Source organism: Nelumbo nucifera, chromosome 7, assembly GCF_055504915.1.
Source record: "Nelumbo nucifera cultivar China Antique chromosome 7, China Antique-T2T, whole genome shotgun sequence".
In the NCBI taxonomy this organism is placed as follows: domain Eukaryota; kingdom Viridiplantae; phylum Streptophyta; class Magnoliopsida; order Proteales; family Nelumbonaceae; genus Nelumbo; species Nelumbo nucifera.
This window is the reverse complement of record NC_142655.1, coordinates 18080919-18096287: the sequence shown is the minus strand read 5'-3', so window position 1 is coordinate 18096287 and position 15369 is coordinate 18080919. Positions and strand designations below refer to the sequence as shown.

General features: G+C 36.1%; 1 protein-coding gene across 1 annotated transcript in view; it reads right to left on the bottom strand.

Annotated features, from left to right (window-relative positions):
- Positions 1 to 15369, bottom strand: part of LNO1 (Nuclear pore complex protein) — a 71769-nt gene that overhangs the window by 15182 nt on the left and 41218 nt on the right. Inside the window, exons 11-13 of the mRNA XM_010273626.3 lie at positions 7520 to 7577; positions 5151 to 5284; positions 4948 to 5072 (exon numbers count right to left, since the gene is read on the bottom strand). Of these exons, the coding sequence (XP_010271928.1) occupies positions 4948 to 5072; positions 5151 to 5284; positions 7520 to 7577 (317 nt within the window). The remainder of the gene's footprint in view (positions 1 to 4947; positions 5073 to 5150; positions 5285 to 7519; positions 7578 to 15369) is intronic.

Here is a 15369-nt window from a genome sequence, read left to right as displayed (position 1 = left end):
AAAATGCGCAAGGGGCTTTCTGCACCCAAGGCACAAGGTACAAGGAGATGCATCTGCCTTTTGAAGCAAAGTGCAATATTTTTAAAAATTAAAAATGCATAAAATGAAATAATATTAAAAGAAATGTTAATAAAAATGCATACTTAAATTTTTAAAAAGCCTATTAGCTCAAATTAAAATGCATAAACATAACACTATAAAACATATTCAAGCACATAAAACTTTCAATCTCTTTATTTCTTTCCAAATCGCATTACTCATAATTCTATGGGTTGTTTTGTACCAAGCCCCTTGAGGCAAGCCCAAATAAGTCCATGCTAGGGCCTTAAATTCTTATTCTGTACAAAAAAATTAGTTTTATAACCCACTTTCTCATGTTGACCAGCCTGAGGTTTTGCCATTGCACTAGGTAATAGTATTAGTATATATACATATATTTTTTACACAAATTAATGAAGCTTAATAGTTACCAATCAAGAAATAAAAAATAAAAAGGATTTAAAAATATGCCCAATGGTTTCAATGAACTTCCATTTAGAAGAAATATCATGTCATTCTGATTCCTGAATGAGGAGGTTGGTGCTGTTAGGGCTTTTGGCTCTTTTATCTTTTGATCAATAACGCATTTCATTAATCAATCAGAAATATTAATTACAAAGGAGGAGATAAATTTTCTCATCTCCCCAATTGAGGCTTGAGCACCCATGAATAGAAGTTAGAGTTGCAACTGAGCCCAGAACATAGATTCCCTTGCCACCCCTTGCTTAGCTAACCCATCAGCAAACAAGTTAGCTGATCTCTTCACCCAACTGATCTTGACTTCCATGCAAGGTTCAAAGTATCGATACTGGCCGATATCGGCCCTTTTTTTTTAACTTCCAGCATAGTTGTCAAGGCGACGCCTAGGCGACTAGGCGGTTTTTTATGTTCGCCTCGCCCAAACGCCCCAAGTTTTAATATTAGGCGCCTGCCCAGAAACTTAGGTGGGCGCCTATATACATATATAAAAATTATTATTTTTTAAATAATAAAAAGACAAGTTAAAAGAAAACCCTTTGACAAAAGGGTTTTAATATTAAGACAGAAGGGTTTTCTTTGTTCGATTGCAGAGGGAGGAGAACCGAACTGAGCCGCAGCCCAACTTCATCACACCTCAGCTTCGGCAGTGGCAGGTAAGTTTTTCTTCTTCTTCCTCTTCTTCTTCTTCTTCAACATTTTTTTCCTTTTTTTTTTCAGAAAAAACAGTTCGCCAGGCCAGGCGCCAGTCCTCCCTTCTTCTTTTGTAGTCACTTCTTCTTCTTCTTCAAATTTCAGTTGAAAAAACAGGGGCTCCGCCAAACCTCCTTTTCTTTTTTTTTCGAAAAAAAGGGGCGTAGTAGTCAGTCCTCTCTTCACTCTTCTTCTTCCATGAGGCCATGAGTCCATTTATTCCATTCTGCCCCATGAGGCCATGAGTCCAACAGTCGTCCGCCCCTTGACTCCTTTAGTTGAGTGCATTATTTTGTTTTTTTTTTTTTTTGAAGATCTGAGATTTGAAATGCTTTATTTTGAAAATCTGAACTGAAACTTGATTGTATGCTATGCTGAATCTAAAATCTGAGATTTGAAATGTTTTAAGTTTTATTTTGTTTCATTAATGTTTTTTTACATGGCTGAACTACTCTAATGCTCTTTTATTTTTTATCAGTTTTGTTTTGATTGTATGGCTGATTTTTTTTTTTAATTTGTATTTGTATATAAGTATATTGCAATATTTGCTGATTTGCATAATGGTTGCTTGCTTACTTAGGATTTAGGAAATACATGAATATTGCAATATTGAATTTTCTGATTTGCATTATGCTTTATTTTGAAAATCTGAATTCTGAAACTTGATTGTATGCTATGCTGAATTGGTTATGCTTAGTGTAATGTGTAGCTGGTAAGCAAATATAGCTTATAAAATAGTTTAGGTCCTTTAGGAAGTATAGAAATCTATAGATTTTATATTTATAGATTCCATCACCTAGGCGCTTGGGCGCCCCATGGTCGCCTAGCCTCGCCTAGTCACCTTGACAACTATGACTTCCAGTCGTTTTTTTTTCAGTTTTGGTTCAAAGGGGCCGATTTAAGTCCTGGCTACACTCTGAACCAGGCCCTGACCCGATACAACCCCTGTAGGGGCGTATTGAGAAGGGCCCGATACGATACGTATCGGCCGATACGGGCCAATACGTAACGATTTTTTGAACCTTGCTTCCATGTCTTTAGCCAGCCATCTAAACTTTCTCCTTTCGTAATTCTATAACCCAGTATTGTCTTTATTCAGCCACCCTACAACCACCCCTGAATCCTTCAATTACAAGTCTTCTTATATTCATCTCCTTTGCTCTTTGGACACCCTCCATAACTGCATAGATCTCGGCACTGAGAGAAACACCCACCCCAATTGAACCTGAGAGAATGGCTAAAATATTCCCATTCTCATCCCTCAACACACCCCCAACCCCTGAATGTCCAGGGTTCCCTCTACTACTACCATCAAAGTTCAGTTTCAGAAAGTCAAAGGGGGGAGGGATCCAAGACAAACTCGGTCCAGTTTTGACCTGGGTGCATCTAGCAACCTCTCCCCATTTCCTTAGTGGATCATCCACTGTATAATCTGTCTCAGATCTTGAGCACTTCTCTCTACTTCAAAGAAAATCCTAGAGTTTCTTTCTTCCCATAGAGACTAACATAACGCAGCCCTTAGGCATCTCCACATAGTCCTACCCCTTTTCAGATGCCACTTGAGAAAAGAAGAAAAAAAGCTCTGCAGCTTCGATGGAGGGGTCCAATTACACCCAAAGAGGGAAGAAGCCCATTCCCAAATAGTCTTTGCATTTTGGCATTTTGGCAACAGTATGAAAATTCCTTTGATGATTAAACCACTGGATGTTGCAACAGATATGGTTGCTCCCTTGGAGTCACTTTAATGGGAAGCAAAAGGATGCAGTGCAGAGTTGTTCTAAATTTCAGACTCAAATAACATCCATTTGACGCTGAAAATTTATAGGGACTTGCAAGAGATAATGGTCGAAGGGAGAAGTCAAACAACATTAGTAAGGTGATATCTTATCAACTTCCTTGTGTTCTCATTTTTCTTTTAATGAAATATTTTTTTAATTATCAAAAAAATCAAGAAAGGAGTGTCAGGAAATTGGTGATTAGAAGAGGGATTACATTGCAGGGATTGTAAAAGAAATGAGCCAGGCCTAACAGAAACACCCATAAGGGAGAAGATTTCAAGATTGAAACACAAGATGACCACCGTGCCAGCTATTAAGGATGGTGAGGATGGTGGGGAGTTAAGGGTGAGGAGAGGAGTCATGAAGTAACAAATGCAAAGCAGAAGACTGTAGAGCTAAAATTTCCAGATTGATGATGTTAGAAAAGTTGAGCCAAAACTAAGAGCTCAAGAAAGTATTTATCATATGCTCCAATCAGCAGAAATTTGAACCAACCCCAAAATATGGACAAAAACACAGAAAAAAAAAAGAAAGATAGGGATCAATTATTACAATGGTTTCTATACAAGATTAGAAGATAGGAAGAAAACTGAAAATGAGTTTTAAGTATATTAGCATGGAGGACCATGGTTTAAAATGTCTCAAATTTCCCTAATATTTCCATGATATATTTCCATTTCCATGGGTAGTGACATGAAATTTTACCGGAATCAACATTTCTCCGAATGAACACTACCAGCACTATGTGGAGTACAAGAGATAGTTTCCATGACATGTTTCAATTTCCACTTCCATGGGTAGCAACATGAAACTTTACTAGAATCAACATATTCTCCAATGAACACTACAAGTACTATGTGGAGTCCAAGCGATAATATTATAACATAAGTTGGTGACAATGTTATTGTCCGCCTAACTTACATGATTACCACTTGGAGCTAGTTCAGTATTCATTTCAAGCATAAAGTTAAATATTAGTTTTTGGTTTAAGTAATAGATTATTTGATTGATCTATTACAACCACTTACATATTTTATGAGTTAAAATGTTGCTTTAACTCATTCTATCATGAAGCTTTGAATCTTAAGGTTTATAGGGCAACTTCAAAACGTATTCTTTTGTCTATAACCTTAGTTTAGCTTTGTTTAATGACTTGGTACAAGATAATAATTTAAAAAGGTGTGCCTATGCTTCCTTATAAAATTTGATAAAATATCATTCTATATTTTGCATATTGTACAATGTTTGCACCATGCCTATAATTTTTACAATATTTCAATACGATATTTCCGACCTTTCCAATATGTTTCTTATGTTGATTGGCTGACATTTTCACTGACATCGACATTTTAAACCTTGTCGATGACACAGTTGTGGTCTGTCAAGGGATCAGGAAGCTGCTAGACAAAAGTAAGGTGCTGCCTTGGATGAGAAGATGCTGAAAATATTGGATTCTTGTCTTTTTTGGATTAATTCTATATTGAGGTACAATGCTGTTGGTTGGTTCATAGGGTCATTAGGTCAAGATGTTCCTTCTCAGGGCTGGAGTTCACCAGTTATTTTACTTTTGTAGAAGTTTCATCTGTACAGACCAAGTACCTATACTACAGATGTGATCCTTAGATAGTTGTCTTGGGATGAACTATGAAGGTGCTTCAGAGTTGTTGGCTATATATTGTTGTTATTGTTTTCCTTGTGAATTAAAAGAAAAATCTTTTTATAATAAAACAATATATACTAGCACAGCTAGCCACCTGGTTCTTTTGCCGTTAACAGGGAGTAATACCAGGATGGTAGTAGACTAGTAGTGTCAATAAGTGTAGAAAAAAACCCATAATAAGTCAAAATAAATGTTAATAAATGTTATAATGTTTGATGCTTTTCAGAAATGTTTAAAAAAAAAGAGCTGCAGAGAATAATGGACATGATATGAAAGTTCACTATCAGACAGTATTCATACCTTGAAGTCCCAAAACTACCATGGAAAGCTTTATGGCCAAAAGGAACTCCACCATCTTCACCAAACTTATTTAGCTCAAGGTTATTGAAATGCCTTTCCAATTCTATTAACTGACTCGTCAAATTCTGGAAGAGAAATAAAATAGAAATGGATGAATAAATGGTAGGATAGTTCAATTCTAAAACTAGTAATAGGTAATTTACCTTATTTACTTCTAATATCTGTCGTCGTTTCAGATCCAATTCAGGGCTCAATTTCTGACGATTCCAAAGGTCCCAGTATTGGCTATCTGAAGCTTGTTTAACAATGCCTTCAATATAAACTTTCCTCACCAAAACTGAAAGCCCAGTGACAATAAGATTCTTCAACAACATATCATGCCTAAGAAATTATATAGGAATTCATATTCATTCCTAGTGGCTAGGTCTATGAATTCAACAAATACTGGAAATGTAAAGGTAGAGCTTGTTACTTAAAAGAAGCAACATTTATAGGAAATGATTGTCATGGTACAAGAACTTCATGTTTCATTTACAAATATGTCATAAAATATCTGAAGACATTATCATCAATATGCCCATTTTTATTTTAGCTTCTGAAATATTGAAACTTGTAAGTTCTACCACTAGTATTAACAAGCCTTGTATGTGATAGAGTTTTCATACAATAGACTTGAAATATTTTAGCTATTCCCTACATTGGTATCTTCCTTAGTTATGATCAACCTATTGCTTCTCATACAGTTGCTAGTCAGTCAAGTTTGAGATGGATATTTGGTTGATATAGGATTTGTCTAATACATAGCATTGCCTCCTAAAAAAGAGAAAAACAAAATCAACTTTTGCGCCATAAGGACTAGAACTTTTGGGGTTTCTTAACCTAGCAAATTTCTCTCATTAGGGTAGGTGAAAGGGAATGCAGAATTGGTCAGAACTATTGAATGAACTTAGCAAAAATTGATATATCACCCATATTTGTGATGCATGATCCATGTTCTCCAAGGAATTAATGGCCCTTCAAAGATGAAATTTCATAACTCCAGAAAGCAGGACAGAAGCAGAGAAAAAACAATAAATTATTAATATTTTTCAGTTTTTATTAAATTTTTGGGGAAATTAAATCTTAAATTACTCACTTCAGTTTTTATAATTATATTTTTCTATTTTCCATTAATTTTGTTGGGAAAATTTATTTATTTAGTATTTTTATACAATGACTCAATTTTTTTCAAATAATAACTATGTTTTCATGTTTAACATATATATGTGTGTAAAATAAAATGTATAAATCATATAAGGAAGATGAAATATATTATTTTTAGTTTTAATTAAATTTATTGGAAAAGTTAAATCTTAAATTATTTATTTCATTTTTATAATTATATTATTATAATTTTTATTAAAGATGAAAACAATCCAAATGTAGTCAATATACAGTTTTGTCAAACTAGGCACGGATTTGCCTCGGTATCAATGTGTATCGGACCATATCCACAGATACAGCATGATGTGGCCCAATACGGAGGCGTATTGTGTCGATACGCACAACTCGTGGGATACATATCCCATACCTATGACCATGGATATGGATATGATACACCCCATATCGGGAGTATCGTATCAACACCTTAATCCTTGGACTGGTTCATCTCCATAAGTATGTGTTAATTCCATTCTGAATTTCTTCTACTAGAAATTCTAGTCTTGAAAAAAGATCAAGAAAAATCATATCTTACCCAGTTGCCCCATTGAATCCATCTAAATAGTCCTAAGTTGTTAAATCAATATTCCCCATACTTACTTTTAGCACTTCATCCTTTCTGTTTCTACAAATTTCCACTCTTGCCCTTAGCTTTACACTCAAGGCCGGTTCATTTCCTCTTAACACGTATCTCTTAAGAGGAATATTTTAACTTTAACAGAAAAATGGTTGTTTGTTTCCTCTTATCTCTTATTTCTTAAAGTGCAATCATACAACTTTTTGTTTTCTAATGATACCCCCAAAAAGGCAAACAAAAACTCTCATATACGGAGTCAAAATGGATATTTTATAATTTTCAGAATTCAGAATTCAGAACTACATTCTCTGCATTCAGAGTTCAGAGGAAAGAAAAGTTCACCAATACCAATATACCTCTTAACATAATTATTGCACTTTCGGATGTCAGACTTTAGAGCAAACGAACAGGCCCTTGTTGCTTTTGTAATTTAGACAACCATGTTGACTAACTAAAATACATTCATAAATATCACCTCGCCTACCTTGACCCATTTGAATCAAATTCATTGGCCTTGAGCCCTTCAAGCCTTAGCTGCATTATATTTTGCTTACTTTTATACCAATCCTTTACTTTTAGCTACAAAAACCTAACATCAATTAGTGCCAATTGCTCATAGCTTCATTGCAACAATGAAAAAATATTTCTTCATAGTCAAGTTCAATTAGTATTTCCTAACCAGACACTGAAAAGGCTTCATTTACTCAAAAGTAAAGAAAGAATAAATACACACTTGTTACAAAACCACCAAAACATCAAAGAAAAATTGTTGTGCAATAAAGCTCTGAAGATTACCCTGAGCAGTCTTGTCTAGAAGTTGTTGGACCTCATTAAGTTGTTCATCCAGTGTGTTCTACAAAATCAAAGACCAGTCTGAGAGAGAGAGAGAGAAAGAGAACCAATATACGATCATAATCCAAAAATTTAAGGGAATGCACTTTGCAAAGAATTCACCATACAATTGATGAGAATGTGAATTTCTCTCTGCAATCATTATCTATTGTAACTGAATTTCTCTGTTATTAATGAAAATTTCTTGCTGATCAAAAAAACAAAAAGGAAAACCTCAAGTGAAAAAATGATGTATGATAGGATACAAAGGAAAAGACCAACACCCATGTCCTATTAGCCATAACATCAATTTCATTTTCAGCCAGGGTTCTCAAATATCCAAACATGTTCAAATACCTTGGTCTTGTACCATTAGAATGGTTTTTCAGTTACAGATAGGATATATACTTGTAACAGGATTCTCTCTTTAGGGTGATTTTCAGATGATTAGACTATTTTACTAGAACTCACTAGGTGAATAGCTGAAATTATTTTTTAGGTCTTAAGTTGGATGAGAGACTTCAGTATTCTTAAAATAAACTTAGCTCAACAAAGCCTTTTTCCCAATCATAGTGTGTCAGCTAGACAGATACTATTTTGCCATTCAACTCTATCAAAACCACATCCATTTAACATTACTACAACCCATGTCCTTTCAATTCTATCAAGACCAGATCCATTCAACTCAAATGTAGCTCAATGCAAGCTTCTCCCGTCAATGCAGGATCAAGAGAAGGAGCAGCCTTACCCCTGAAATACACAGAGAGGCTGTTCAAAAAAGGAACTCAAACATATATACCCCTTATCCCCAAGAAAATCAAATACCAGAAAATCAAATAGCATAGCCCAAGGAAAACCTTGACAAACATCTATTTTTGATGGATAACTTGAAGATTTTATTATTTTCTTAATTAAAAATATTATACACAAAGAATCGTCCACAAACATTAGAATGCTACAAACAACCCAAAGCTCCACACCACCTTAACATGTGTCCTATCAACCAACTTAGACTCGGATACATAGTTGTCAAGGCGACGCCTAGGTGTCGCCTAGGCGACTAGGCGCTTTTCACAGTGTGCCTCGCCCAAACGCCATATGTTTTGCGTACTAGGCGCCCGCCTAGAGACTTAAGTGGGCGCCTACATGCATTTAAACAAAATATTTTTTTAATTTATTAATTTGATATTTCATTGGTTGTTGTATTCTTTTAAAATAAACCTGTTACATTGTATCATTTTAGTATTAAGAAAACTATACATTGTATCATTTTAGTATCTCTATTTTCTTTTCTAAACCCTTGTATCACAAGGGTTTTGGTTCGATTGGAGAGGGAGGAGAACCAAACAGGTAAGTTTTGGTTCAGACTTTTTTCCTTTTTTCTCGAAAAAACAGAGGCTTTGCCAGCTTACATGCATTTAAAAAAAAATATATTTTTCGAAAAAACAAGGGCTCCGCCCCTATACTCCTCAGTCCTCCCTTTCTCCACTTCTTCTTCTTCTTCTTTTCCCACCCCATGAGTCCAACTGCTCTTTTTTTTATTTTTATTTTTTGAAAATTTAACCAGAATTCTTGAGGGTATGTGGCTGCACCAAATTTTCTTGTAAGGAAAAGAGGGATGCTGATCTTCAGCAGTCAAAGCCCTGAACATAGACTTAGAAGAGAATTCGCCATTTGGGTGAAGGGTCCATATTCGGGTGTTAGAATGACAGGGAGATATATAGGCATCTTTGAGGGTTTGGATCAAGGCTATTAAATCAGAAATCTCCAAGCCCCTTAGGGGTCTTCTGAGGTGGAGGTTTAAAGTGTTCTCGGCGAACTGGTTTGGGAGGCAAGCAGAAATAGAGGCTTCTTGGTCAAGGGTGAGGTTAAACAGCCTAGGGAAAGAGGCTTCCAGGGTAGATTCCTCCCACCAAAGATCTTTTCAGAACCATTTCCCACTTTATACCATATAAAGGAAAGAAAGAAGTATGAATGGAACATATACCTTTCCAAGGATTGGTGGCCTTTATCCTCTTCAAATGGAGATTGCAATCCCACACGTTTGTATTTCGTCTATATTTACTTGAGATAACAGCAATCCAAAAAACATTAGGTTCTTTCGGAAATCTCCATGAGATTGCAATCCCACACGTTTGTATTTCGTCTAAATTTACTTGAGATAACAGCAGTCCAAAGAACATTAGGTTCTTTCGGAAATCTCCATAGCCATTTTCCTAGGAGAGAAGAATTTTTCTCTTTAAGTTGTCCAATACCCAAACCGCCTTCCTCTTTTGGTCTGCATACTTGTTTCCAGCTGACTAAATGGTTTCTCTTATCTCCACCACCTTCTCAAAGAAAATTCCTTCGAAGCTTCTCAATCTGATTTCTCACTTTGGTCGGAATCTGGAAAACAGAGAGAAAGTAGACTGACAGATTTGATAAGGAGGCCTTTAAGAGAGAGCCTACCCCCTTTGGAGAGATAACACTTTTTCCAAGTCAATAAATTCTTCTCGCATTTCCCCCTCACAGAACTCCAAAAGTTGAGAGGTTTTGGATTCCCTCCAAGAGGCATCCCAAGGTAGGTAATGGGGAGATTCTCCACTTTGCACCCCAATAAAGATTTGAAATTTTCTAGAAGTTCCACTTCCACTGAGTTGATAGTCACAATACTACTTTTGCAGAAATTAACTCTCAGACCAGTGAGAATCTCGAAACATTCGATTACCATTTTAGTGTTTGTGATGTTGGTTATGGAGTCATCAGCGAACTGTAAGTGAGAGATGTGAAGTTTATCCCTACCCACTTCAAAACCTTTCACCAGTTGAGAAGAATTGACTTATCAAAGAGATAATCAAATATATCCATCACCAAAGTGAAAAGTAATGGGGAAAGAGGGCAACCTTGTCTTAGACCCCTGCTAGCCTTGAAATAACCTTTTGCTTCACCATTTATCAATACTGAAAACCTAGGAGAGCCAATACAGCCTTTAATCCACCTGATCTAGTTTCTCCCAAAACCTCTTAGCCTTAAGCAATCAAGAATGCAGTCCCAATCCACTTTGTCGTACGCCTTCTCAAAATCAAGTTTCACAAGGACCCCCGAGATCCTAGAGGATGTTCTGTCTTCCACACACTCATTTGCAATAAGAATGCTGTCCACAATTTGTCTTCCTTTTACAAAAGCAAACTGATTTGCAATAAGAATGCTGTTGGCCAGAACCTTCGCCAAAATTTTGTATATGCTCCCAACCAAACTTATAGGTCTAATGCCTTTAACTCCCAAAATTCCCCCTTTCTTAGGGATAAGGCAGAGAAAGGTAGAGTTAAGGCCCTTGTTAACAATGGCAGATGAATGGAAGTCTCTTAAAAACTCCATGAGATCTGACTTTACAATTTCCCAACACTTTTGGAAGAAAAGAATAGGGAAGCCATCCGGCCCTGGAGCCCTATCTCCGTCCATGCTGAAAGTAGTCTTCTTGACTTCTTCCTCTTAAAAGCTTCTTTCCAACCAATTCCTCTTTTCAGCTGATAGGGTAGTGCCATCCCAATTAAATATTGTAAACTGATTTTCACTACCCTTGGAGTAAAGGTTTTTAAAGAAAGAAAGTAAAGCTTCAGAAATTTCCTCAGGATTCTCCACTTCTCTCTGGTTAAGGTTGAGCTTAGAAATAAAATTCTTCCTGCTTCTTCTCGAGGCATAGGTGTGAAAAAATCTGGAATTATTGTCCCCTTCTTTCAACCATCTCACTCTTGATCTTTGTCTCCAATAGATCTCTTCCCTTCTAACTAGTTGCTCCCATTCCTTTCTTAATTCTGCTCTTTTATTTCTGATTGAGGATCCCATTTTGAACTCTATTGTCCAAGTCCTCTAATTGCGAAAGAATTCTTTTTTTCTCTTCTTCAACAGCTTTAAATTCTTCTCTCCCCCAAGCTTTAAGATTTTTCTTCAATGCTTTTAATTTCTGAAGAAGTCTGAATCCAGCCCAACCTTCTACTTTGTAGTCTTCCCACCATGTTGCAACCTTTTTACTTAAATCTTTGTGTTGTAGCCAGAATTTTTCCAATCTGAATGGGGTTTTTCTTTTAATTTTTCTATTGGTGTTCAGCAGTATGGGCCAGTGGTCTGAGGTACATCTTGGACGAAGTTCTTGACACAGGCTTGGGACTCTTAGTCAGTCACTCTCACTCTCTCAGTCGTCAGTCCACCCCATGAGTCCTTTTTTTTTTTGTTTTTTTTGAAAAAAACAGGGGCTCCACCCTACTCAATCAGTATTTCAGTCATGATCAGTGTTTTAAAAGGCGTGGGATAGGTACGCCTGGAGGCTCTCCAGGCGAGGCGCTCCCAAAACGGCCTGAGGCATATGCCAGAGGCGCTGACACCTCTGAGGCGTACGCCTCAGGTGCAAGAGGTGTACGCCTCTTGCGCTTTTCTCATGAGGCGTGCTAGAGGCGTACGCCTCTTGTGCCTCATGCACATCTGATATGAAAATACAGAAAAAAAAAAAGAAAAAAGAAAAAAGAAAAAAAGGAAAGAAAAAGAAAAGAAAGGGAAAGAAAAGGAAAGGAAAGAGGAAAAAAAGAGAAAAGGAAAGAAAAGAAAAGTAAGGGAAGGGAAGAAAAGATAAGGGGAAAGAAAATGGTTCGCCCCCCAGACCCCCCCGCCCCCTTTTCAATGCAGCTTTATTCTTCTTAATATAAAAGATTTTTATTAAAAATAAAGAAAAAATGAGATCCCCCCTTCCTTTTCATCCTCCTCAAAACCCCCCTCCTCTTAAGGAGGCTTACGCCTCTTGCGTTCTGAATTACGCCTCACGCCTCTAGGTAGTGGAACGCCTCACGTCATGCCTCCGTGTTTTAAAACACTGGTCCTGGTCATGATTCACACTTGAATCATCTCAGTTTTTAACAGCCTAAGCTGCCAAACCTACTCTTCTTCTCTTCTTCAATTCTTCTCTAATCTCTTCTTTAATTCTTCTTCTTCTGATTCAAATTTTTTTATATCATTAATATATATGATCATATGGCTGATTTTTTTTATATGGATGAACTACATGGCTGAAACTTGATTCAATGATTGTATGGCCAAATTGGATTCTCTTCTAAAAATGTTTTTTTATGGCTGAATTACATGTCTGAAACTTGATCCATTGATTAATTGATTATATATATACATATATATATAGTTGGTTTAGACTACTTTTTGTTGATAATATTTTATATTTTTAGCTTTTTATATGAAACTTATACTCATTTGAATGATTTATAGTGTTAATAGTTAGTGTACATGATAGCTAGTTAGCACACAAAACCAATAAAATGACTTGGAAAAGCATATATAAAGTAAAAACTCAATAAAACAAACATTTTTAAATTCCAACGCCTAGGTGCATTGAAAACTATGCTCTGATATCTCCAACCTTTTTTCTTTCAAAGCATAAAATTTCATTAAAAAGAAATGACCTTTACAACATGTGAAAAAGGAACACTCGAAAACAAATAGTGAAAAGTGCCCTTCCATCAAGACCAAATTCCACTATATGATAATACAGATTCATCCACTAACTTCAAGTGTGCAAAACTGACCCAAAGACACCCTATCCAAGTTCTTAAAGTTCAAGTGAGCTAACATCCATTTGAATGGTCAAATTGAAGAACTTAGAAATTTCTTTCTATATGGCCACTGCCTCTCTTTCTCTCTATATGGTCAATTTATAGCCCTGTATGCATTCCCAAACCGCAACCTCATCTCTCTCCTTGTCATTTAAGGTTCTAGCATTTCTTTCCTCCCAAACTACCAACATTAGAGCTGCCCTAGCACATCACCACATAACCTTACCCCACCTCTTAGGCCATCTGAAGGTTGTTGGGTCAAAGAGACTACCAATATGCATAGGATCAGTCCACCTGCAACCAAAGAATACCAAAATCCTTTTCCCAGAGACCTACAACAAAAGGGAGATTAGTAAGTGGTAACAACTCTATCCATTAGTTTTGCAGAGAATACAGTAGTTTGGGTCAGAGAGTATACAGTAGTTTGGGGAAATACTAAGTCCAGGTCTTCTCCATTAGCTTTGCAGGCATCTCTCTTTTATTCTTCCTTCTATCCTTGATTGTTGCATCTTCCACTTAATTCATAAGAGGTAAAAGCAAAAGGTCTTTTCCATTTTCCTCATCCCCTCATGCCACCACAACCATGTCCGGTTTTTCACCATTTGACAGCTTAAAATTACATATATTTCTTTCTTTAACTTGGACTTCCTGATTTTCATGTTCCATAAGCAACCAAAAAGTATTCCTTAGCTCTAGTATCAACACCCAGCACCCAAGGAAAATATTACACAATTCTTTAGAAAGGTCAACTTGCCTCTCTAAAGCCTTCTTTCCTTCCCAAATATCGACCCTTCTAACCCAATATAAAACCCCCTCATGCAACTGTGAAGTAAAGTTAAAGACCTCTACCATATTTAAAGTGTCAAAGTTGTGGCCTCCATTTCATTTAAAGTACCATCGGTAACCAATCTTGAAATGCCACATAAATATAACAGAAACTGTTTTGAGAACCTCACAAGAACTAACACAAATAAATAAAAAGTAGGAGGCTTATCATGTCTTGACTCCACAGGATCCATCTCCTTAGCTCCAATGAAAATGATTATTGTCATTTTTCCCATGGTAACAGCATACATGTATTTACTAAAATATCGATGCTGGCATGATACATATCCAATCCTAAGGTGTAGCTTTGATGGATTGGGCCATTTATAACAAGAAATCTGAAAAACATCAGAAATTTCATGTAAACCTATTTTAATATATATATATATATATAACATTACACAAGTATTTATTAATATATATATTTATGTATATATAAATAAATACATATAAATATTTATAAATAAATATATATAAATAAAAATATATATATTTATGTATGTATATATATATATCATAGTTGTCAAGGCAACGCCTAGGCGACTAGGCGGTTTTTTATGTTCACCTCGCTCAGAGGCCCCAAGTTTTATATATTAGGTGCCCGCCCAGAAACTTAGGCGGGCGCCTATATACATATATAAAAATTATTATTTTTTTAATTAATAATAAGACAAGTTAAAAGAAAACCCTTTGACAAAAGGGTTTTAATGTTAAGACAGAAGGGTTTTCTTTGTTCGATTGGAGAGGGAGGAGAACCGAACTGAGCCGCAGCCCAACTCCATCGCACCTCAGCTTCGGCAGTGGCAGGTAAGTTTTTCTTCTTCAGTTCTTCTTCTTCAACATTTTTTCCTTTTTTTTTTCGAAAAAACAGTCCGCCAGGCCAGGCGCCAGTCCTCCCTTCTTCTTCTTCTTCTTCTTCTTCTTCAGTTGAAAAAAACAGGGGCTCCGCCAAACCTCCTTTTCTTTTTCTTTTTCCGAAAAAACAGGGGCAGAGCCCCTTTATTCCTCTCAGTAGTCAGTCCTCTCTCCACTCTTCTTCTTCCACGAGTCCATGAGTCCATGAGCCCCTTTATTCCATTCCGCCCCATGAGGCCATGAGTTCAACAGTCGTCTGCCCCTTGACTCCATGAGTTGAGTCCATTGTTTTGTTTTTTTTTCTTTTTGAAAATCTGAGATTTGAAATGTTTGAAATGCTTTATTTTGAAAATCTGAACTGAAACTTGATTGTATGCTATGCTGAATCTAAAATTTGAGATTTGAAATGTTTTAAGTTTTATTTTGTTTCATTAATGTTTTTTTACATGGCTGAACTACTCCAATGCTCTTTTATTTTTTATCAGTTCTGTTTTGATTGTATGGCTGTTTTTTTTAATTTCTATTTGTATATAAGTATATTGC